A 23,372-nucleotide genomic window follows, 5' to 3' on the forward strand; every position below is an offset into this window, starting at 1 on the left:
GTCAGACAACAACCGCAAAGCCTCAGATAAACAGCGCCGTGTGTTTTTCAATAATATCTGTTGTCTCTCAAACGGCTGCCCTTTCATCGACTGCCGGCTCCGTGCACGGGACTGATTTGTAGATTAAACACCGCCGCGTGATTTATGGCTGTAGAATTCACCGAGTGGTGACAGGGGGCTGGTATCAGCCCAGCGGGACACCACAACAGAAACACAGTAAATAAATCACATTACGCACCGACAGACAGCTGCTGGAAGAAGCCCTGCCTTTGGAAAAGTGGAAAGTCTTCATCCCAATGGATGGACAGCATAGCTTTTATCCAAAGCGCTTTACAATTGATGCCTCTCATTCACACACTCACACTCACACTCACACACAGTGATTGGCTGCCACAAAAGGCACCAATCAGCTCGTCAGGAGCAATTGGGGGTTGTTGGGTGCCTTTGCTCAGGGACACACCCAGGTCAGGATCGGACCGACAACCTTCCGACCGGCAGACGATACATTTCATGAGGCATGTCATATTATTGGCTATAGCTACCTGGCTACAGAATGCAATGAAGGTGTCTTGTTGTCATGGTAACAGGCCATTTAGTGCACACTGGTTCAATATTTTGTTGATAATTGAAAGGAAAGAGGGTTCTGGACCCCAACGGCTTGGCGGATCTTATTGTGGCTACACCACGGATCGAGTCACCAACCTTGGGGGTCCCAGTCATGTACCATAACCACTACACTACAGGCCGCCCCTACCAAAGGTAAGAGCCGTCAAAAAGCCATCCTTCATCAAGGTCGTCCATCCATCCCAGCTCATAATCGAGAGTCCTACCCCACCTCCATCCGCTGGGTTACCGAGACTCCAGCTAAACGCTGCGCTGAGTAACTGAGACTCCAGCTAAACGCTGTGCTGGGTTACTGAGACTCCAGCTAAACGCTGCACTGAGTAACTGAGACTCCAGCTAAACGCTGTGCTGGGTTACTGAGACTCCAGCTAAACGCTGTGCTGGGTTACTGAGACTCCAGCTAAACGCTGCGCTGGGTTACCGAGACTCCAGCTAAACGCTGCGCTGGGTTACCGAGACTCACTGTCTCACTGCCTCACTGCCTCACTGTCAGAACTAAATGTGTGGATAGAATGGAATCTGGCTGCATTGAGATCTCAAAAGGAGTTTGATCTTGGGACTTGTTCTCTTTTCCGGTGAATACAAATGGCGTTGTCTTGTAATAAACCTGAACTTCCGCCGTATGCCGATGACACTGAAGACACACTTGCCACCGCAGTAAACCAGGCAACTGAAAATCTCCAGTGTGCCTTTACTGTGACTGAGCATTGCCAATGCTCTTTCAAAGGTTGTTTTATTTTTTTTATTTTTTTTACCCCATTCTTTCCTTACTCTAGGATACGGTCTCGTTTTACAAATGTCACTGGACTTGCACAGTGGTGACAAGCTGTCATTCAAACCCCATCCAGTCAGTCTCACGGAGACGTTTAAAGTGAAAAAAAAACGGGGTTTCTGCTGACAGAAATAAATCAGGCCTGTCAGTTGACAGGAGGCCCGGGGAGTGTTTAGGCCTCCCTGCCAGCGGCAGACCATGGGGACATCCGTCACACACCTCTCCCACAGCCCCCGAGCCGTTGGATACAGTATGGCATTGTCCTTCTTGCTTTACCACTCCTGCCACGTTTCAAACTCATTGCACCCCGGACCAAAATGTGGCATGGCCCGCCCTGAACACTACACCACTTCAACATCAGCGCATGTTCTGGTACAAAGCTGTCCTTCAGAACCGACCTGTCATACTTAAAGCAACTCTTGAACTCTTCAAGTCAAGCCATTTTTATTTGTATTTGTATTGCACTTTTTACTTTGACCGGGGTAAAACTGTGTTTAGTATTATGTTCCTTTGTGCTTGAATAATCACCAGAGGAAATTGAAAATACATTTTTGGTGTCAGTTTCATACTCTAATCAGTGACGTGTTTACTCAAGAATGTGTTTGCTTCGCCACTTTTCATTAATATTCCATTGCGATTTCTAAATATTTGCGCGGTTTATAATGTAGTATTCTACTTACTCTCTCCTGTAGGCTAGTTTCTCCTTTCCCTTTGTTATGCTGTGTACCCAGGGCGCATCTGTAAAAGACTCATCTCAGTTTGACTGAACAATAAATAAATGGTAAATAGCCGCAAAATACGTTTTCGGTGAATGTTGCTTGCATCTTACCTTGCTATTACATATTACTGTAGCTAGCTTTCACGTCATAACTTCTCGCGCGCGCAAAATAAGTATTTATAAAATTCACCAGCAATTTTAAATGCTCCGTATTGTGGTTTAAGGTTCGTCAGATTAAAAAAATATGAGACGCATATTGAGGTGCAAACAAAGATCAAAATTAAACAGAACACAAAATAGAAAATAATGTAAAATTGAGCGAAAATAATCTTTTATAAGCAATTTAGCATGTTATAAAACACACAGAGCAGCATTTTCAAGTTAAGCATGTTGCCATAGACGGAGCTCTGGCTCCCTCTTCTGGTTTACGTGATATCGTGAGCAATAAATCGACATAAGTATGGCACTGTTATAAAATAAATAAAAGATAAAAATCCGTCTGTGCGTCTTCAAAGTAGATTCGGGGACTGAGAAACTATTTTAAAAACCCAACTGTCACATTTGGATGCACTCAAATAAAGTGTTCATGGCAGTCCAGGCACGTAGCCTACACTTCAGCAAGAAAGTTAACTTTAACTTACCGAGTTAGGAATCTCGACCAACGGTTTCTGTGAGGAATTTGCGTGGTCTACGTGTGGGTTTCCACCGGGTACTCCGGTTTCTTGGCACAGTCCAGAGTAGGCTAATTGGAGACGCTGCATCAGTGAATCTTGCTATGGACTGGCAACCTGTCCAAACCAGGTGTATTCCATTTACCCGCCCACTGCATGCTGGGATAGGTTCCGATTACGATCTACGTATCTAATCTAGAATGTGTACTGTGTTTGTGTACTGTGTACAGTAAAACTAAAAGTGAAAAGTAGAATGTTCGGTTTTTTAAATCCAGGCAGGATCATGTACTTTAACAAGTCAACTGAAGCAAAGGCGATACAAATATGAAATATCATGATATGTATTTTTTTTAATATTTTTTTTTTTCAAAAGATCTTTCAAAAGGTGATTCACAATTTACCAAGCAACTGAGTGGGCCTTATTTCAATTTTGGTTCCTGAGTTTTGGCAACTTAGTTGCAGTTTGGGTTTTAAAAATACAATCTAAAAAATTCAATTACTTGTTTACCAAAACAACAATTCACCCAAACATAGTGAGCTGAGTTCATCTAAAATCCGTGAATTAGGCTCAAGAGTCGGAGGGACGACATAGTAGAAGTAAAACAACGGTTCTCTCTCACATGAAAAAAAAACTGTAATTTTAATGCATCGCTCCGTGCATTGATAGATGCTTCATATTAGTTAACCAGGCTAGAAGCAGTTTAAGCTCAGATGCTTGCTCAAAGGCAGAATGCTGTTCCTTCAATGTTCCCTCACAGACACTGTCCATTTATGATGATATGACGTTGATGACATTACAAGCATCCCCAACTCGAAGTCAAGTTGTGTGCACACGTCTACGTTTCACTTTTCTTCGTCAGTAGTTTTCAATGTCTGTGTAATCGACACATACATTCTTTTTGACAATTGAAGTTTGTGAATAATTTTTGGTAGCGTCCTATTCCTCTACTGTATCTTTCAGAAAATAAAAATAAAAATAACGCTCATAAGATGCTGCTTCAGGGTTTTTTGGTTATTGGTTATAGGCTGATAAAACATGTATAGTCACAAAACTAACGCTTGTTCAAAGAAAAAAAAGGCCAAAGTAGAGTAATGCAAATAACGAGTTCAATAAATTACTCAAATAAAAATGTGTGTACTTGACTTCACTTTCCACGTTTCAGAGTTCTGAACAACCCCCATTCCTGAAGCGATTGGATGTATGGAGGAACTCATTGACATCTGACGACATCGAAGTTAAATGTTTGTTACTTCATGGACCTCAGACCACATCTCAGTAAGACATCCTTCAATATATGGAAATCGTCTGTCAGTTCATGGAAAAAGTCCGTCAGCTAAGGGAAACGTCCCTTCGTCTATGGAAAACGTCTGTCCGTCTACGGAAAACGTCCATCAGTCTATGAATACATCCTTGGGTGTATGGAAAACGGCTCTCGGTTCAAGGAAAATAGACTTAAGTTGAAGGAAAACATCCCACAATCTATGGAAAAAGTCCCTCGGTCCATGGAAAAAGTATCTTGGGTCTATGGAAAAAGTCTCTTTGGTCTATGGAAAACATTCGTTCTCAGATATACTTAGCTGTAGCATGCTAACTGTTGAAAATAATGAAAATTACTGCATTTAACTAGTAGTGACTATAACAGTAGCCGTGTTGGCGTGACCCGGAACTGGAAGTAACCTTCAACAACTTCAGGAAAGATTTAATTAATAAAATGATTTGTCTCTTCCTGTCTGTGGACAGTCAACCCACACCAGGCGGTGACCAGAATGTGGTTACTACACAGTAAGTGGCTGGTTAAGTTAGCTATCCTAATGAAGACGAAGCAAGTTATCAATTAAATCTTTCCTCATATTGTTGAAGGTTACTCCTGGTTCCGGGTCACACTCAGAATTGTAAATAAACATGGCGGTGCCCATGAAGATAACGGTGGCTAGCCAACTAGCATGAACTGAAGGATGTTTTACTGAGATGTCGTCTGAGGTCCACCGTATACATGAGCTTTGACGATCAGAGAGGAGCGCAATAGTGCCCATTTTGTCGTAGGTGGAGCTCTGGCGCCCCCTTATGGCAGTTAATGAATGCAAAGGATTTGCTAAATAGCGACTTTATTTCGCAATATGTTTTTTTAAAAATCAGCCGACAACAATACCTACAACGTATAACGCAATTTTAAAATATAGCAACGTATGTGCAGTGTGAATTCATCCTATCAAAATATATAAGAACTGGAGTTCATGTTCAATGGATTCCTATGGGACCGGCTCAATGGCGCATGAAGCCAGTTCATGGAGGCTCCCATGTTTGACTAAAGGACTATTTTTGGCACCAGAGCATGCGCACTGGGACTTTTTTTTTTTTTTTTGCACCAGTGCATATGCGTTTGGTATCTAAACCTGAAATGATGACAAGGAATGCAGAAAAGATTCCGTCCCTGGAGAGTAATTAGTTCACTGTGAAGAAATTTTAGAAAAATAAATCGAAAAAGTACTGTCCAAAATAGTATTACTTCACCTGGGTAAATGCATTGCGTTGAATGGATTTCAATGGTGAAATTTGCTTTTTGGCTCCAGAGGCTTAAAGCTACACTGCAATACCTGCGCTAACCACTGGAGTCTGTGAGCTTCTGGGAGAAAGTCGGTCCCTGATCCTCATTCACGCTGAGCTGAGCACGTGAGTGTCCCAAACTGCACTCAATTAACTGGAGCTACTTCAGTAAGTTTCCGACAGGCCGATACAGGGCCATTGTTGAGAGCGCAACGCTTCGCCAGTGAGGAAAAAAACCCTGTGGGCCCAATATGGGAAGTCCTTAACATATCTTTTTCATTAAGCAGCCAAGGACATCGACGGAAAACATTGTGAAAAGCGATATGAAATACCCGCAATTCTACATGAAGAATTGTCGTGCATTTTGTAAGCATAGCTGGGCTACGTAATTTCCTAAATAATAATCCAAAGACTGTATCGCCGTTAAGCGTGTGTTTTGTAAGCATTTTCTATTAATTTGTAAGCGTGCGTTAGTATCTGCGCCGCTGGTGTAGTGGTATCATGCAAGATTCCCATTCTTGCGACCCGGGTTCGATTCCCGGGCGGCGCACTGGTTTTTTTCTTCTTTTTTTTTCCTAATGTCCTTTAACCCTAAATTTAGACGCTACGTTATTAAGAGTTATATTTTTACAGGCTAATGGTTGTCGAGTTCACAACACAATTGCTACTAAATACAGGCTATTTATGTGGGGCTTTTCAAAACACTCCAAATCCCTGCTTGATTGGAGATATGGAGGAAACTGTTGGGCTGATATGGATGAACATTGTTTTTAATTACTTGATTAAATTGCTTGAACAAGCTCCATTTAGAGTAGTTTTATGGGCTTTTGGTCATGAAGGCAAAGAAGAGAATGTGTGCGTTGCTGAAAGAAACAACTCAAGCTACATTTTGAAACATTGGTTAGCTGGTTGGCCAGTTCAGACCAGCTCCCAGTTTGACATGGTTTAGGATTAGCTATATGCTTAGCTTGGACATGCTGGATGACCAGCTCATACCCAGTTAGACAAGCTTTATGACCAGCTTGGCCATGCTGGTTGACCAGCTCATACCCAGTTAGACCAGCTTCATGACCAGCTTGGCCATGCTGGTTGACCAGCTCATACCCAGTTAGACCAGTTTCACGACCAGCTTGGCCATGTTGGTTGACCAGCTCATACCCAGCTAGACCAGCTTCATGACCAGCTTGGCCATGCTAGTTGACCAGCTCATACCCAGTTAGACCTGTGTACAATCAGCTTCAGCAGCTCAATTTTCAAGATGGTCAATCTGGCATAGCTGGGTTTTACATCAGGGATGGTGGATAATATAGCAAAATTAGCTTTGGAAACCAGGTTCATTTTCATATTCCGGGAGTAAAATATAAATGTGTTATATTTATATTTATATTAGTGAGAGAACAGTTGGGGCAGTGACAGGATGAGTGAAAAGGTATATCCAACCAACACAGCACAACAAGGGGAATTATTTTGGGGGAAAGATAGAAGAGATGTAGCAAAAATGATTGGATTGAGGTTGATTTATTGTGGTATAAGGAGTGGCTAGGCTTTACCTGGTGAATGTCAGGATAGGTGGTGTGAGTATGGAGCACTGTAAAAGTACTCATCATTAAGAAGTATCATTTCAGTTGGAAGTGAAATTTTTTCTGACCTTGCTCAGAATTTGCTTTTTAAAATCATGTTTTAAAGGCATTACTCTGCCGTCTGGTTTACAAGAATATAGGCTAGGTGAAATGGGGTAAACATTTATTTATCTATTTATTTATTTATTTATTTACTTATTTATTTGTTTGTTTATTTGTTTATTTTACCGGGGGAGGGCAGCGATACGCCGATGAATCTTTTTTACCACTATAGAAGCAAGAAGAAGAAGAATGAGAGGAGGATGAGGAGGAGGAAGAATAAAAACCACAGAACGCAAACCGCCTGCTTTTTTCAGGCCCGAACTCGGTCTTACTGCGCACGCGCAATTCTATATCCGCTCCGATTTCTCCGCCATCTTGTGTCGCCTTTCTATTGTTCAGATCTGGGGCTAACAGCGGCGGCATAGCAGAATTTGAGCGATTTATTTAACGTTTTCCAAGACGATTCTGTGGATAGCAGAGACACATTAAACAAAGTACAAAATACCGAGACCGTAAAAGAATACAACACGACTGGATTTATCTCTCAGGGCTCGATCTGTTATTCGATCGGAAACATGATGGACGACGAACAGCCCAAGACTCTGTATGTATTAGCCAAATTTTAGCCGGGTAGCTTAGCTAGCGCCTGCAACGTCCTCTTTCTAACCCCAATCCCCCCCAAGTGATTATAGCTAGCTAATTAAATGTAGAACTAAAGTCACTAATGTTAATATTTAGTGTAATACTCTGTATTGGCGTTTGGACTAGTTGTCTAACGCATGTGTCAAAGGACTGCATGACGAAAAAAAAAAAAAAAAAAAAAGCTACTCGGCTAGTTTAGCAAACCAGACGTGTCCATTTTTTCCTAATCGAAAGATTCGTCTTTGCAGCGTTCAAACGATACTATTGCGTTTGTGTCAGTATATGTACGCGTCGCCGTGCAGATATTGTTTGTAAATATTGTGTGCTGAAGTTATTATTTGTAATTTACGTGATTTCTGAACCGGGGAGAGTAGGATAAGCTAGTTTGCTAATAGAGCGTGGAAAAGGCCCCAATCTACAAATATTATTCGGGCGTTCTGACCTGTTGTAGCCAGCAAGTAAAGATTTGGGCTACTTTTTACCTCGCCCTGTCCATATTGTTTTCATTGGATACCTTTTAACCTAAAATGTGTCATGTATACGATGGTAAGGTCCCAAAGCCAGGGCAGTGTTTTTTTCTTTTTTTTTCTTTTTTTCTAGTGTGTGATTAGTTGCCTCGCAAAAAGGATTTCTGTTAGAATATTTATCCTAAATCTCCATCCACTTTCCGAATTTAAGTTTGAAGGGGTATGCATCGCACTTTTATGGCTAGCTGGTTATCTTTGTTTGCGATCTGGCTCGCTGGTTTGTTGGTGCCAATAACGCACTGGGCCTATGTGGACTTTGACGTTTCAGTTTTTCTCAAAGACCACACAGGGTTTGCGTGTAACGTTAGCTAGTCTAGTAATAATGCGATTAAGTTGTCACATTCGAGGGTGTAATTTGCACATTTTGTCTTGTAAATGGTTTTAATTGGCCAATGACTAGCTTGTGTACCTTTTACCTTCCGAGCCCCACATTAGTGGAGTACCGAAATCGTATTTTTAAATTGTTGCACTCCAGTGTGTTGATTCGTTTATCTCACCAGTTACGAAATGGTCTGAGATTGTATAATTTGCCTGGTCTTTTGAGGATACCGTACTGAGAATGTAGTATCGGTTAAACGGCAACGTGAAGTTGGTGTCACGCAGATGAAGCTGAGGTTCGTAGTCTGGTCGCCCCGAACCCCTTCAAATTTGGCAGCTATGTTGTACACATTATTTGGACGGCTCACATGGACTGCTTTGTACCGTGTCTGGTTCAGGCTTTTCCCATTGCGGAAATCCTTCCGAAGCTAACATAGAAGACTATTCAAACAGTGGTTTTGATTTGTGCCGTTGCAATGGAAGGGACCGTGTTGGCTCAGTTATGGAGGCTGAACTGAGATGGCGCGGGTTGCTGCAGGTCAGGGTGCAGGTGGCCGGGACTAGGTTAGGTTTGCCAGGTGGCAGAGAAAAGCGACTTTGGGTTCATCTGCCCGCCTCTCTCGCCTCTGACTCATCCTGGTTGAGCTTTCGTAGTCCAATCGGGAAGTACTCTGAGTCATTGGTGCCCTTGACCAGTACACGGTAGACTACATCTCCCACGTACCTCCCCGACTGTGCCACATGTCCGTCCCCCCCCCCCCCCCCCCCCCCCACCTACAGATGGCAGGCATTCGGACACTGGACAACATGGCTACAGTGAACTTTGGTGTTCCTGTCTATGTGTGTATGTTGTGTATGTGTGTGTGTGTGTGTGCGCCTGCCTGTGTGTGCTTCTGTGAGAGTGTTGTGCACCTGACCCCTGACCCCTGACTCCTGCCCTGTCCCTCAGGTATGTGGGGAACCTGTCCCGGGATGTGACGGAGGCTCTCATCCTGCAGCTGTTCAGTCAGATCGGCCCCTGCAAGAGCTGTAAAATGATCGTAGATGTGAGTGCTCCGTCTCCCGGGTGCAAACCAACAAATCCTGCGCTTGTCATATCTCACGTGTCCGGCTCCAGGCATTTCCCTCCCCCAGCTCACCATGTCTTTCCTGGCCGTTATATCACGACCTTAAATTCCCAGTATGTGAAGCCCTGGGTACTGGGGGGGGGGGGGGGTGTCTGAAATTACCCCGTGCTTGTAGTTTCAGTATCCTTACCAAAGCCTATTTTTTTTATACAAGTACCAATTATTGATACACTTGTGCAGGGCTCTGTGGTGCTCCCATTTTAGGGGCATTTCCTTCTGAAATTTCCATGTGTGCTGGAAACTGGAAAAATAATTTAGGAGCACATCTAGTTGGGCATGTGTTAGTGTGCTCATGTGGTTGGTGCTACATTTTTAAACTTAAAAGCATGTGTGCTCTTTGGAAAAATGTTATCCGTGTGCCCTGCACTTGTGTAATATGTCACGTTGTTTGACATCGAGTCGCGTCGACCCGCGTTTCTGAACTCCAGTCCACAGGGAACCCAGTTGTCAGAAAGGTTTTTGTTGTAACCGGTAACTCGTGCACCTGAATTTAATGACCGGACCAATCAAACCTTGATTAGTTAAATCGGGTGCGGGAGTTCCTGGTGACAACGCCAACCTTCTGGCAAGTGGGTCCCGAGGACTGGACGTCGAGGAACAATGATGTAGATGCCCTGATGTGTGTATATATATATATGTATATATTTTTGGGGGTCCTAATTGAAAGAAGATGAGTGTCACTGAATGTGTAATTGTGTTATGGATATTAATGGTGACGGTGGTAATGAGTGCCCTTTCCCTGCTCCCAGACGGCAGGTAATGACCCTTACTGCTTCGTGGAGTTCTACGAGCATAGGCATGCCGCAGCCTCTCTGGCGGCCATGAACGGGCGTAAGATAATGGGTAAGGTAAGCTATCATATCTGTGTGGTGAGTTGGTCTGGGCCGGGGGGGACAGAGTGTCGATCGCTACAGTAAGAATGTGGGAGCCCTGAGCGCCATATCTCGTCTGTAGACCCTGCTCTTTTCTTCATGTCTCCTGTACTGTTATTTTTTATTTATTTATTCATTTTTTTATTTCTATTTCCACGTTCCGTAGACGAGAAGGCGCAGTGTACTTTTCTTCTTTTTTTTTTTTGTGTTTGAGGGGTATAATGAATGCAACCATTATGTGCACACACAAAAAAAGTTTGGCTGCAAGTCAAACGCTCTCTGCTGTAGGAGAAGGTTCACTGCAGAAGATTTTCAAAATCACTTTACAATGCAGCACATATGAAACTGCCCCTTAACAGAAATGCTTTTGGGAGATGCCCAACTGTGAAATTGAGTAAGGCTGAGTTACTGAGGGTAGTGCAAGCGGGTAAGTTGTGCTTAAAAGTCCAGTTCTCACTGTCTTATCTTGGGTAGTGAAAGTAAATTCTTTTTTTTTTCTTTTTTTTCCCCCCTATGCCGCAGTTGTGTAATATAATGGTATTTGGTGCAGGTGGATTTATATTTATTAAGTTAGTTTTTTTTTTTTCTTTATGGTTTTTTTCAATGACATGCTCAGCAGTCTTTGAGTGTAGAATTTGAATTGCAGATGTCGGTGCTGTTATGGAGCTTCTCCTCGCCCTGGCTTTGTGCTTTATAGAGAGGGCCGATATTTGAATACGTTCATTTTCATATCCTCGAACGTGTGTCCGAGCACTGAGGCTGGGTTGTTCTTGCCGCGGCGGTGTAATGGCGGGGGGTCTTGTGCGCTGTCCTTCCGAGCGCAGTTTTAATTCGCTAGCTGTCGCAGGACCCCTGTGATTTCTGTGTGAAGCGAGAGAGAGAGATGAGAGAGAGAGAGAGCGGTAAAAATCGGGAATATCGCATATCCCTCGGGATCTTTGTCACGGACGGCACGTGTGTCCGTTTCGAAGGGAAACGTCCTTGGAACCTTCTCGGGTTTTGTGAGACAGAAAATAAGGGGGGGGGGGGGGGGGGGGGGGGGGTGGAGACATGTTGGTCAGTCGGGAGGGTTTCTTGAATTCTGAAGAAGTGGGCAATGCATTCTGACATGACTGTTGTATCTGAAATGTTGAAAGGTGCATACAGTAGTTATTTTTTAAATGGGTAGGTCTCTCGCGTTGAATGCATTTAGCTCGTGAAACTTCTTTGTTCTGATGATGTGGATGAAGTCTCCTCTTGAATTTTGGGAGGTGTTCTTTCGTGCAATCCTAAAAGTATCTTGTTCTTCTCTGCATTGAAGATACTATACTACCCCCCCCTTCCCCGGTTATAATGGTGTGTCTCAATGGCCCCTCCTACTTTATAATGGTGTCTACCATTGCCTTTAATGAGCAATGTGCAGGTGTCCAATTCATTCAGTACAAAAATCTCTGGGGTTTATGTAATTCAGATTTAATATTTTTGGTTGTATCGTTAGGAAATTTGGCCTGTTCCACCTCGGGAAATCTTGCTCTGCATCTCCCCTCTTCTGTATGGTGTGTTCTTTTTAAATTACCTGTAGCTTCAACACAAATACAAATAACAGAAACAGAAAAATATATTCAGTTGTAAATATTTTATCCTCAACAGGTAATGAAGCACCATTTGAGGAGTTATACAAGTTCGTAATTTCACTTGTTTGTAAGTCCCTTGTTATTTAGACCTTTTTTTACTTACTAGATTTTTTTGCAGATTTTCACTAGACAACAATGTGAATTACTGATACATATGAGTGTGATCAGTTATTTATTCTTTTTTTTATTTTTTTTAATCCTCTTCCTGCACATCATTGCATTCAGACAATCACATTGTGTGTTAGGAGACTTATTCTAAACAGCACACAGACGACCGCTGGCCGCGGCCACTGGGAAAGGATTTCATCTCTCTCCCTCTCTCTCCCTCTCTCTCCCTCTCTCTCCCTCTCTCTCCCTCTCTCTCCCTCTCTCTCCCTCCCTCTCCCCCAGGAGGTCAAGGTGAACTGGGCTACAACTCCGAGCAGTCAGAAAAAAGACACAAGTAGTGAGTACTCCCCTCTGTAGTGATGCCTGTGGGATGGTGGTGGTGGTGGTGGGGTTGGGGTACAGAGTGCAGCAGTTTGCAGTCCTGAAAGCTGGAAGAAAATTGGCATGTTTGAGCCCTTGGCAGAGTTCCCATGTTGTTTTCCGTCATACCTGATTTATTTTTTATTTATTTATTTTTGTTCCTGCCGATCTGTGGTTAACGTACGCCTAAAAGAGTTTCACGTTTTGTTCTACGAGCGGAATTGCAAAAGCGGTTATGTGCTTTAAAAACGTGAGTTGCGATATTGAAACATCGGTAATGTTGCCTGGTGTGACAGTTGAGTGGGGGCTGGCGAAGTATGACTATCGTAGTTTGTTCGCAACGTACTTAAAAAAACAAAAAAAAACACATAATGGCTTTGTTTTATTTCCCTCGAGTGTTATCGATAAGAGTGGTGGCAGTGTGGTGTAATGGCTGGGCTTGTAACCTAGAGGTTGCTGGTTAGATTTCCAGACACTGCTGTTGTAACTTTGTGCTTAGGGTACTTAACCTGAACTGTTTCATTAAACATCCGGCCATCTTGGATCTCTGATTAAGAGCATCGGCTAAATGGCAGCAATGTAAATGATTGAACCATTGCTCTGAGGTGATATTCTAACCTTTATTTCAGATAATTCAGAGCAATTTTCAGGGGGGTGTCCGTGTAGAACAGTGATGAAAGCCTGGGTTAAAACCACTGTTTTAGCCCATTGGATGAAGGTGCCTCAGCCATTAAAGTAGACATTGGTTGTTGCTAAAGTCCAAACCGTTGAATTTATTCTGAATCTGAAAGAAGTGCACCTTTTGCCCATAATAAGGACAGCAAACGGTCATGTAAATGTTTGCACATGCAGAATCTCCTGCTTGCCTTTAAATGATCCGATTGGGCGCCTTCAGTTGGATGAAAACAATCATGATGCCCAATTTAGCATGCGTGTGCTCTGCCAGTAGGGTCTGGGTTTTGGATTCACATACGTTCCTGTGCTCGATTGATCTAGCCTCGTACAATTGAACCAACCAAGAGGACCAGGATACAGGCTTTGCACTAGTAGGTTCTGAGTAAACCCAAACTCCAGATCGCACAATAAAGCATAGAAAAGCATTTGAATCAGACCATTGCGTCGGGGGTTTTGGGCCCAGGTCTGGTTGGTTCGGTCCAGATGGGGCTTGACCGTCCTGGACTGCGTTTCTTCGTCTCCAGATCACTTCCACGTTTCGTCGGAGACCTCAGCCCGGAGATCACCACCGATGACATCAAAGCAGCGTTCGCGCCGTTTGGCAGGATATCGTAAGTTACCGCGGCAACGTAACGCTAACGGGCAATTCAGCCAACGATACTGACCTCTTTCCTAACCAGGCACACTCATTCAACAGCTAGAGCAGGGCTGCCCAACCCTGAACGTGGAGATCTACCGTCCTGTAGGTTTTCACTCCAACCCTAACAAGCACACGTCATTCAACAGCTAGAGCAGGGCTGCCCAACCCTGTTCCTGGAGATCTACCATCCTGTAGGTTTTCACTCCAACCCTAACAAAGCACACTCATTCAACAGCTTAGAGCATGGCTGCCCAACCCTGTTCCTGGAGATATACTGTCCTGTAGGGTTTTATCCCTAATTTGGCATCTCAAAGTCTCCAGCTGTTCAGTGAGGTGTGCTTTGTTAGGTTTGGGAGTGAGAACCTACAAGAACGGTAGATCTCTGGGCAGCTCTGGGGTAGGGGAACCAGGCACTGCAATTTGTGCAAATGGACGTGAGGAATTAATACAAGCGCTAGCTGGCTCTCTATGACGCGGGGACCAGTCAACATGAGCGAGTCCAGAGCCACACTAAATTAAGCAGACTAGGGGTGTGTCCCAATACTAGAAAACTGCATCCGCCTTTCCCCCCATAGTTCCAGATCAGAGGAAATGAGGTGTGAGTGTTGGGAGGCACCCTAGGTGGGTCACTAGCAGATGTATTGTCATTTACAGTTGCACAGCGAGACATACAGTACTGGGCAGAAGTCTTAGGCACCCTAGACTTTATTATATATATGTTTATTATTATCTATACATTATATATGTTCATTTTGTTGTGTGTTGGTATGAAAGAACACATTTGCAACTTCCAAATATTAATTTTCAAAAAGATTAAATTTTACAGAGACATTTTTGTATTTAATTTTTAATAGTAACATATTAACTGTAAGCAATTGACTACTTTTTACATATAAACTTGATCAAGGCTGTCTGAGATCAGAAGCAAGGAGCCAACCAAAGTCTGCAGAAGAACTGTGGCAAGTTCTCCAACCTCCCTGCTGTCCTGCAGTTCTATATCTCAGAGAAGTGATGCAGTTTTAACGCCGAAGGGTGGTCGCAAAAAAATATTGATTTGATTCAGTTTTGAGCTAGTCTGCCAAATCACTAAAATGTCATGTCAAATGTATTGTATGTTTATTTAGGACCTTTAATTGAATTATTTTTGAAAGAATCTTATCTGTACAGAATGTTACACAGGTGCCTAAGACTTCTGCACAGTACTGTCTGTGCCTATATCGGTGCCGTCTCGTTTTTTTTGAGATGTGGTGCGATAATGGTTTTAAACTCCCAGGCCAAAAATATAACGTTTACTCATCTTAACTGCACATCTAACTTCCTCATATTGTGTTTGGTTTTGACTGAGCGTGTGAGCTTGAATGGGGACATTTTTGCTTAAAATTTTCCCGCCGGTGAGTGAGTTTCTCTCTGACTGACTCGGCGAGGTCTTTGTCGACAGCGATGCCCGCGTGGTGAAGGACATGGCGACTGGGAAGTCCAAAGGCTACGGCTTCGTGTCCTTCTTCAACAAATGGGTAAGAGGCCCTGCAGACGGAGCCTCTATGGGCAGCCTGTGGCCCTGAGGCTAAGGCCTGACTGGCACCTGGAAGGTTGGTGGTTCGAGCGCCCCCGGTGTAGCCAGACGGATGAGATCTGCACAGCTGTTGGGCCCTTGAGCAAGGCCTTTAACTCTGCAATGCTCTGGCGGGGGATTGTCTCCCGCTTCGTCTAATCAACCAAGTCGCTTTGGATAAAAGCGTCCGCTAAATAACCAATTATTTGTATTATTTATCTTTCCAAATCTGTCATAACCGCTTTCAGTGGCAGCTGTCTGGTGACATAAGTCACAAATGACTGTGAATGACTGTGCAGTGGAATATGGAAAGAGCATATGTGCTGTGCGTTGTGGTCTATAACCTTTTTGGCACATGGCTGCCAGTCACTGCTCTAGAGTATCAGAAAATTGGTGAATTTATTGGCAATTGATTATTGCAATTGTGCTTTTGAGTTAAAGGCCCTTGAGAGATAATCTGACGGTAGACAGTAAAATACATAAATAAACATTTACATATTGTCCCTCACATGTAGAACTTGCCTCATGGGTTTCCTAAGTTGTATTCATCTCCGCTCATAAGATCCACATACATAGCATCTGTAAAATGTGTACGGTATCAAAGACTTGCCCTTATCTGCGTTTGTCCAAGACGATTGCTGCTTAGTTTGCCGCACCGTTCACTTGGAGAAATTGAATTGTGCTGGGAGTTTTGAGCCGTGTGAACGGACCGCAGAGGGAGCCGTGGTGAACACCTCCTGCCTCTTGTTCCCTCCCCGCAGGATGCAGAGAACGCCATTCAGCAGATGGGAGGCCAGTGGCTGGGGGGCAGGCAGATCCGGACCAACTGGGCCACAAGAAAGCCCCCCGCTCCCAAAACCACCTACGAGAGTGAGTACCCCCGCTAGTCTCCGCTCATAGGACGGGGTCCCCGGGCGTCGCCGGGGTCCCCCCGACACGGGCGTTTCACGGTCGCTCTGCACCTGAACCCGTCTGCAGAGAGGCGTCTTATAAACGCTGACTGTATGGATAATGCTCAGGCTTCGTGTCTCACCCAGCTCCGTATGCTTTGCCACGCACTCTTGAGTCTTTGCTTGGGCATCAATCCAAGTTCAGTGGAGTGTGAACTTACCCCCTTCCTCCCCCACTGCTGCCCTTTGCTGGTCTAACCCCCCCCCCCCCCCCCCCAACACTGCCCCCACCCCCCCCCCTTAACCTCAGATGCTGGTCTGTGTCGCTCCTGCCCGAAGTGCGTCAGCGGTTAGTTACCCCCCTCTCAGGGTCACTGGGGTAATTATAGCTAGCGTGCCGTGCCATGCTAGCTATAATTACCGGCGGCCAGGACTGCGGGGTATTTGTGTACATGGCAGTGTGTGGCACAGCCTCTGCGTTGGGCACCTACTTTGTTTACTGGGGAGTTTCCATGCGTTTTGTAGGGATGCGCGATTAGTTCTGCGTTGGGCCGATAATAATGCAAAACTGGTAATGAGTTTTGTTTATTTATTTATTTATTTTGATTAAAATCAACCCCCCCCCTCTCCTCCTCCTCCTCCTCTCCTCTATCGGATTTTGGGAGGAGGGGTGGTAATGTGGAGGTTCTTCTCAATGAACATCTCTGCGTATTCTCCACCTACCCCCAATGGGTTATAACCTAACGGGTTATCTAATTAAATAAACACGGCAAACTAATTTGATTGGTCACACATTTTTATTTACATCAGTACAATCGATTTGCAGTGGTATTCACTTCAAAACTATTTGTAGTACATTTTCTCACTGAAAAATTCTGAAATAAACTAAGTATTTACTTCATAATTTCTTTTTTTTTTTTTCACTGTTTTTAACCCTTTTTGATAGGCAGTACTCTGAAATGAGTGACTGTAAATGGAAGAAACAGCCACCCTTCACAACTTAAACATTTTGACAAAGGCTTCCTTAGAGACCTGATAATCTCTGCATCTATGAATTTGCATCATTTCACAACCTTAGTAGACATGCGGTTGTATCGTAGCGTGATTCTGCACAGTGAGAAAGGTGGCTTAACGTGAGTAATGATTTTGTGATAAAAAATAAAACGTTACATTTTTCTTTTGTAGATTGTTGTGTGTGCGCCAATCTACTTCTGCCATGAATGTGGAAGCCTGGCGTTAGTGTGTCGAGCTGTAGTATTAAACTGGCCTGACCTGGCATGTATCCCTTATTTTTCATCACCCCCAGAATATTCATATTGTGCATCCCTGACTTTGTTCCCCTCCTGTATGGGTTTCATGAACCACCAGAGTATGCTCCCCAATGTGTCCAGGGCTACCTGCCCCAGTTGCGTTTTGAAATATTCTATCGCACAAAATTCGAAGCATATTTCTTCTCAGTTGTTAGTATGTGGTGACATTGGCCCAGGCGGTGAGAGCAGCTGTCTGGCAGTCGGAGGGTTGCCGGTTCAATCCCTGAGCATGACTCCTAACCCCTAAATGCTCCTGACGAGCTGGTCGGTGCCTTGCATGGCAGCCAATTGCTGTTGGTGTGTGAGTGTGTGTATGAATGGGTGAATGAGAAGCATCAATTGTACAGCGCTTTGGATAAAGGCGCTATATAAATGCCAACCATTTAGCGGTTATTGGAATCAGTTGGTTTGAGTTGAACACGGAGGCGTGTGCTCGTTGTGTCTCCCACAGGCAACACCAAGCACCTGTCCTTCGACGAGGTGGTGAACCAGTCCAGCCCCAGCAACTGCACGGTGTACTGCGGGGGGGTGACCACCGGACTCACAGGTCAGCGCCTCCCATTGGTCCCCGCACAGGGGCTGTGACGTCGTCGCTGTTGTGGTGTTGTCCTTGGAGTCTGTCTGGATTCACGCTTCTGGAGACTGAAGTCGTGTTTTTTTCTTTTTTCTTTTTTTTTTTTGGTATTTTTTTTGTCCGTTTCAGAGCAACTGATGAGACAGACCTTCTCCCCCTTTGGACAAATCATGGAAATTAGAGTTTTCCCCGACAAAGGCTATTCATTCATCAGGTACATTCTGGTTCAGGTCCCAATCAATACTTGATGATTCATCTCTCACTCGCCCTCTCTCCCCATGTCATTCTCTGTCTCTGTCTCTCTCGCTGTCTGTCTGTATTTTAGAGAGAGAAATACAAAAGGAGAGGGATCTCCTAGTTAGTTGCTCCCCCCCCCCCCCCCCCCCCCCTCAGTCTTTTTGTATTTAAGATACCGCTGATAACTTCATGTCGCATGCGAGATTGAATGCCGAATAGTTAATTTCTTTTTCAGTCCTGCATTGCATTGGGGATTTTCTTTCTGAATTATTATAATGAATTTATTTAACTTAATGTTTAACTGAATGGTCATCATAACCACTATTTTAAGTTTTATTAAATTGCATAATACATGACCATGCTCCAGGGTTTTGTCAATTACTGGTCCAGGTGGTGTTAAGGTAAATGACTGGGACCCGCAAGGTCGGTGGTTCTAATCCTGGTGTAGCCACAATAAAATCCACACAGCCGTTGGGCCCTTGAGCAAGGCTCTTAACCCTGCATTGCTCCAGGGGAGGATTGTCTCCTGCTTAGTCTAATCAACTGTACGTTGCTCTGGATAAGAGCGTCTGCCAAATGCCATTAATGTAATGTAATGTAATATAATGTCCCCTGTGACAAGCTCAGTAAAGCGCAGAAAAGTGTTTGAATCCGAAAAAGATTGCGTATTTGACCCAGGTGTGGTGCCCTGCCCCTCTCCCCTCCCCGCAGATTTAACTCCCACGAGGGGGCGGCCCACGCCATCGTGTCGGTGAACGGGACCTCGATAGAAGGTCACGTGGTGAAGTGCTACTGGGGCAAGGAGACCACGGACATGGTCAACCCGATTCAGCAGGTGCAGGTACCCCAGGTGTGTGAGCGAGAAGCACCTCGCCCCGATTACACCCCAAACACATTCCCGCTTTCAGAATTGCGCCCCCAAAGCGTTCACTGTGGTCATTCGCCAACCCAGAATGACCTTCAGCCAGTGCTGTGTGCCCCGTTCAGACACTTACAAATACTTCTGCAAAATTTGGCCAAAGTCTATGGGCGTTAACACACACCTCAGCTAATCCTGATTGACCCAGGTCTTGTGGGGGATTGCCAGTCGTTTATACCTTCTGCTCTTGCTGAAGGCTTGACACCTTACTTGAAATACATACTTGCCCCTATCGCCCAATCGGGGCTAGTCGGAAAAACCGTTCGGCCAATCCTTGGCCTCCGCTCTCGGCGTTCACCTTCACCCCTCAGCCAGCGGTGCGCTGTCCCACCCCGGGGCGCTGCGTGTGAGGGCGGTCAGTAAGGGGCCGTGTCGTGTCGTGTCTCCTCTCCCTGCAGCAGAGTAAAGTGGGCTTCGCCACGCAGCCTTACGGCCAGTGGGGCCAGTGGTACGGCAGCGCGCAGCAGATTGGCCAGTACGTGCCCAACGGCTGGCAGGTCCCCGCCTACAGCGTGTACGGGCAGGCCTGGAACCAGCAGGGCTTCAAGTAAGTACCCACGTCACGTCAGGACTCCTCCCACCTCCCGACACACCGCCCGCAGGGGGGGCGGCCATTTTCTCCTGCTAGGGTTGCCGAGCAACGCTCTCGCAATGGGCTGTGACCGAGGACCCCGGTCTCTTGTTGACGGTGATATGCCTGCATTTGATTTTTGATTTTTTGATTTTTTTTTTTTGGTAAAATGCAGGTGTGATTCATGCACACACCTGTTATATTCATACACACACAAGAACGTGTACATACACACACACACACACACACACACAGACACGCGCCTGTCTTCAACAGTGTTCTCCATTTCAGTAGTACAGACTGCAGGCTCCCTCTAATCCAGCTGCTCTGGCTCTGTTAGAGAAGACTTTAGGATACTTTCCACAGTCTGTCCCCGCCCCCCCAGGCCTCCCTCCCCTGTACACCCTCACTCGCACCCCCACCCTAAACTACGCTTTGAAGTGGAGTGAAACCAGAAACGTTAAGTACCGGTTGGGGAGCTGTCCAGTTTGAAGTATGAAATAGCTTTGTTTTGGTTTTTGAGAGTATTTAATTGGTTCCAATACACCAGATAAGCTCAGTAAATTTTAGGAAAGTGTTAGAATCCAAAACAATTATGTATTTGGCCCAGGTCTGCAGGGAAGACAAAGTATTTAGTTGTAATTCTCTGGTGTCAGATTTTCCCACTGCAGGAGATTTGTGTAGTGCAACAGGGACCCATCCTTGGGCCCAGCTGTTCTTGCAAGAGCACAGGCATCAGTAAACATAGCACCACTGCTAGACATAACCTGTAATTGCTCAGGGTCCAAGGCCTGTGTTTCCACAAGATTATTGTGCTTTGACAGATTTTCCGTCTGGGAAGGAAGAGGGTTGTGGTCAGGGGTGACGGTCAGGGTCTAAACCAGTGATTATTTATTAGAAGCACTGTAGCAAGGTTCTGGAAGGCAGGGGTGAATATTCCCACCCCCGCATTACCACACACTTCGTACTAAAGACTCCATCTTAAATGTCAAATTTTTATGTGAGAACGTTCGACTCCTATTGGTTTCCCATTACAAAAAAAAAAACCCTGGGATACGTAAATATGGGTAGTGTAGTTCTCTTAGGTAAAAACCCTGGGGAGGGGAATGTGGGTAGTGTAGTTCTTTTGGGCAAATGGTGAGTCGGCGGGGGGCACTCGTGGGTAGTGTAGTGTAGTTCTCTTGGGGAAAGTGGGGGGGGGGATCCTGAGACAGGGAATCGTGGGTAGTGTAGTTCTCTTGATCCTCTCTGTCCTGCTCCCCTCCCCTCCCCTCCCCTCCTTGGCTAACCCTGTTGGTCTTGTGTTCTCTCTCTCTCTCTCTCTCTCTCTCTCTCCCCTGTTGTCCGTGGGCAGTCACATACAGGCGGGCGGTGGCTGGACAGGCGTGAGCGCGGTCAGTAATGGCGGAGTGGTGGAGCCGGCCCAGGGCGTGAATGGGAGCGTTCTAGCTAACCAGTCTGGCCTGGGGGCCACAGGATACCCCACACACTGATCAGGGGGGGGTACCACACCTCCAGACCTCTGCGGCCGCAGGCCCTCTGCTGGGTCCGGATCGCCCGCTCTCGGCCTGTACCGGGCCCCTGTGGAGGGGAGGGGGGGGGAGGGGAGAGACGGGGGGGGGGAGACGGGGGGAGGGGGGGAGAGACAGGGGGGGGGGAGGGGGTGGTTTGACCTCTGGCACCATCATTTTTTTCATATTATTTGCGATGGAAAAGTGGGTAGATTGGGTGTGCGGCCCTGGAGGACTGGAGTTGCAATGCCCTTGGATTCACACACACACACACACACACACACACACACACGTATACGCACGCAACACACACTCGTATACGCACGCAACACACACACACACACACACACGGTCTTTGGCCAGGTGTCAGACAGACTCATTAATGGAAAAGGACTATGCCATTTTTAAAAAACAAAATGAATAATAAAAAAAAATTACTATGAATAAAATAAGATAGTGACTCTTTTTGGGATATGCTTTTGTTTTTGTTTTTGGGGTTTGATTCGAGCGATTTAAACTGCTGGTTTCATAAAAAACGGAGCTTTGCCATTTTTTTTTTGTTTTTTTTTTGTTTTGTTTTTTCCTTTCTTGGGACTGTCAGTATAAATCAGTTTTAAATAAAAGAAACGTGTTTCCAGCAATGAGCGGTGATGGCACCACGAATCATGTGAAAACGTTACAGACCTTTTTATGTTTATAACGGAAAACAAAATGGATGTCACCTGTTGTATTTTTTTAAATTAGATTTTCAATTTTTGTTTCTCTAAACTAAACCAATTGCAGGGATTTACTGCCATTCTTCTCTTTCTTTAAAGGCAGACAAATATTGCACAATACTATAACTCTTGGTTATCTTTTCACAAATTTGATGTTCTTACACAAATTATAGGTATTTTAAATTGTTTTGCATTCCACATTTTTTTTTTTTTTTTTTTCCTTTAGAATGTTATGTATTGGAGGGCTTATCAGCGTTTTGTATGTAAATAACCAAACAGAGTCTGTTCAAATGTCCTGAAAATGTATAAAAAAAACCTCATGTTAATTATGGAAGCTTGCTTTGCTTTTTTGGTGGGGAGGGCGGGGGGGTGCGGGGTGGGAGGGGCTGTTGAAATAAATGAAACCTTGGCAGCACTGTTAATGCTGGTCTGTGCAGAGGTTTGGGACAGTGCAACTTTTGATTCTTCCAACGGGGGGAGGGCAGGACGACAACAGCATTGCTATGCAGTGCAAAACATTTAGACTGAAGAGAAAAAAAAATGTAGAATTTAATTCTGTGTATAAAAACTAAATATTGATTTTTGGGTGTTTTTTTATGGCGTAGTAATTAGTATTGTAAAATACCTGAATGGATCGGAATTTTGCACTGTGTCCCCCTTGAAAGTGTTTTAAAATTGAGTTGGATCAGACCTGTTGTGTTGCCTTATTTTGAGTTGATTTCATTTTAACCAACCAATTATCATTAAGAGTAGGCAGTGCCTAAGGATATTTTCCGACCTTATGTTTTGAAGCGAATTTCTTTTTTTTTCTTTTTTTTCTTTTTTTTTTGCGGGGGTGGGTGGGAGGTTTGGGCGGGGGTTTTGATAATGTTTATGCTACTATAACGTGTTCTTGCTTTGTCCCATTAAAATGCTGATGCGTATAAACCGTACTGAGTGTGTCAGCTCATTTTTATACTGGAATATTTTTATAAAAAAATAACAGGATGTGCAGCAGACTTTGACAGCTTTGGCCACTTTTGAGAATGGTCGTCTAATTTTCCTAAGGTTGCTGTAGCTTGACTGAGAAGGTTAAAAGCTGATAGTATTATCGTTTCGAGTCCATTCGTATGACTAGTCGTATAGGGATTTCGTGTGCAGACGTCTGTACAATCGTACGTTTGTATTATCGTTTCGAGTCCATTCGTATGACTAGTCGTATAGGGATTTCGTGTGCAGACGTCTGTACAATCGTACGTTCAAAGCACATGAATATTTA

The 23,372-nt window shown here is 44.7% G+C and overlaps 1 protein-coding gene and 1 non-coding gene across 2 annotated transcripts; both read left to right on the forward strand.

Annotated features, from left to right (window-relative positions):
* The first annotated feature begins 5,809 nt into the window (after window positions 1–5,809).
* Window positions 5,810–5,880, forward strand: trnag-ccc (transfer RNA glycine (anticodon CCC)). The gene has a single exon. It is a non-coding gene; the product is annotated as a tRNA-Gly (tRNA).
* A 1,441-nt stretch (window positions 5,881–7,321) lies between these two features.
* LOC133142023 (cytotoxic granule associated RNA binding protein TIA1-like) lies at window positions 7,322–21,478 on the forward strand. The gene is given in 13 exon segments (XM_061262941.1): window positions 7,322–7,556; window positions 9,389–9,485; window positions 10,316–10,414; window positions 12,442–12,496; window positions 13,719–13,727; window positions 13,730–13,805; window positions 15,273–15,348; window positions 16,148–16,256; window positions 18,038–18,133; window positions 18,290–18,374; window positions 19,109–19,247; window positions 19,715–19,863; window positions 21,242–21,478. Coding segments are annotated over 13 exon segments (1,158 nt in total). The 5' UTR covers window positions 7,322–7,527; the 3' UTR covers window positions 21,381–21,478.
* The last annotated feature ends 1,894 nt before the right edge of the window (window positions 21,479–23,372 follow it).

The sequence above is a fragment of the Conger conger genome, chromosome 12 (genome assembly GCF_963514075.1).
Source record: "Conger conger chromosome 12, fConCon1.1, whole genome shotgun sequence".
NCBI lineage: Eukaryota > Metazoa > Chordata > Actinopteri > Anguilliformes > Congridae > Conger > Conger conger.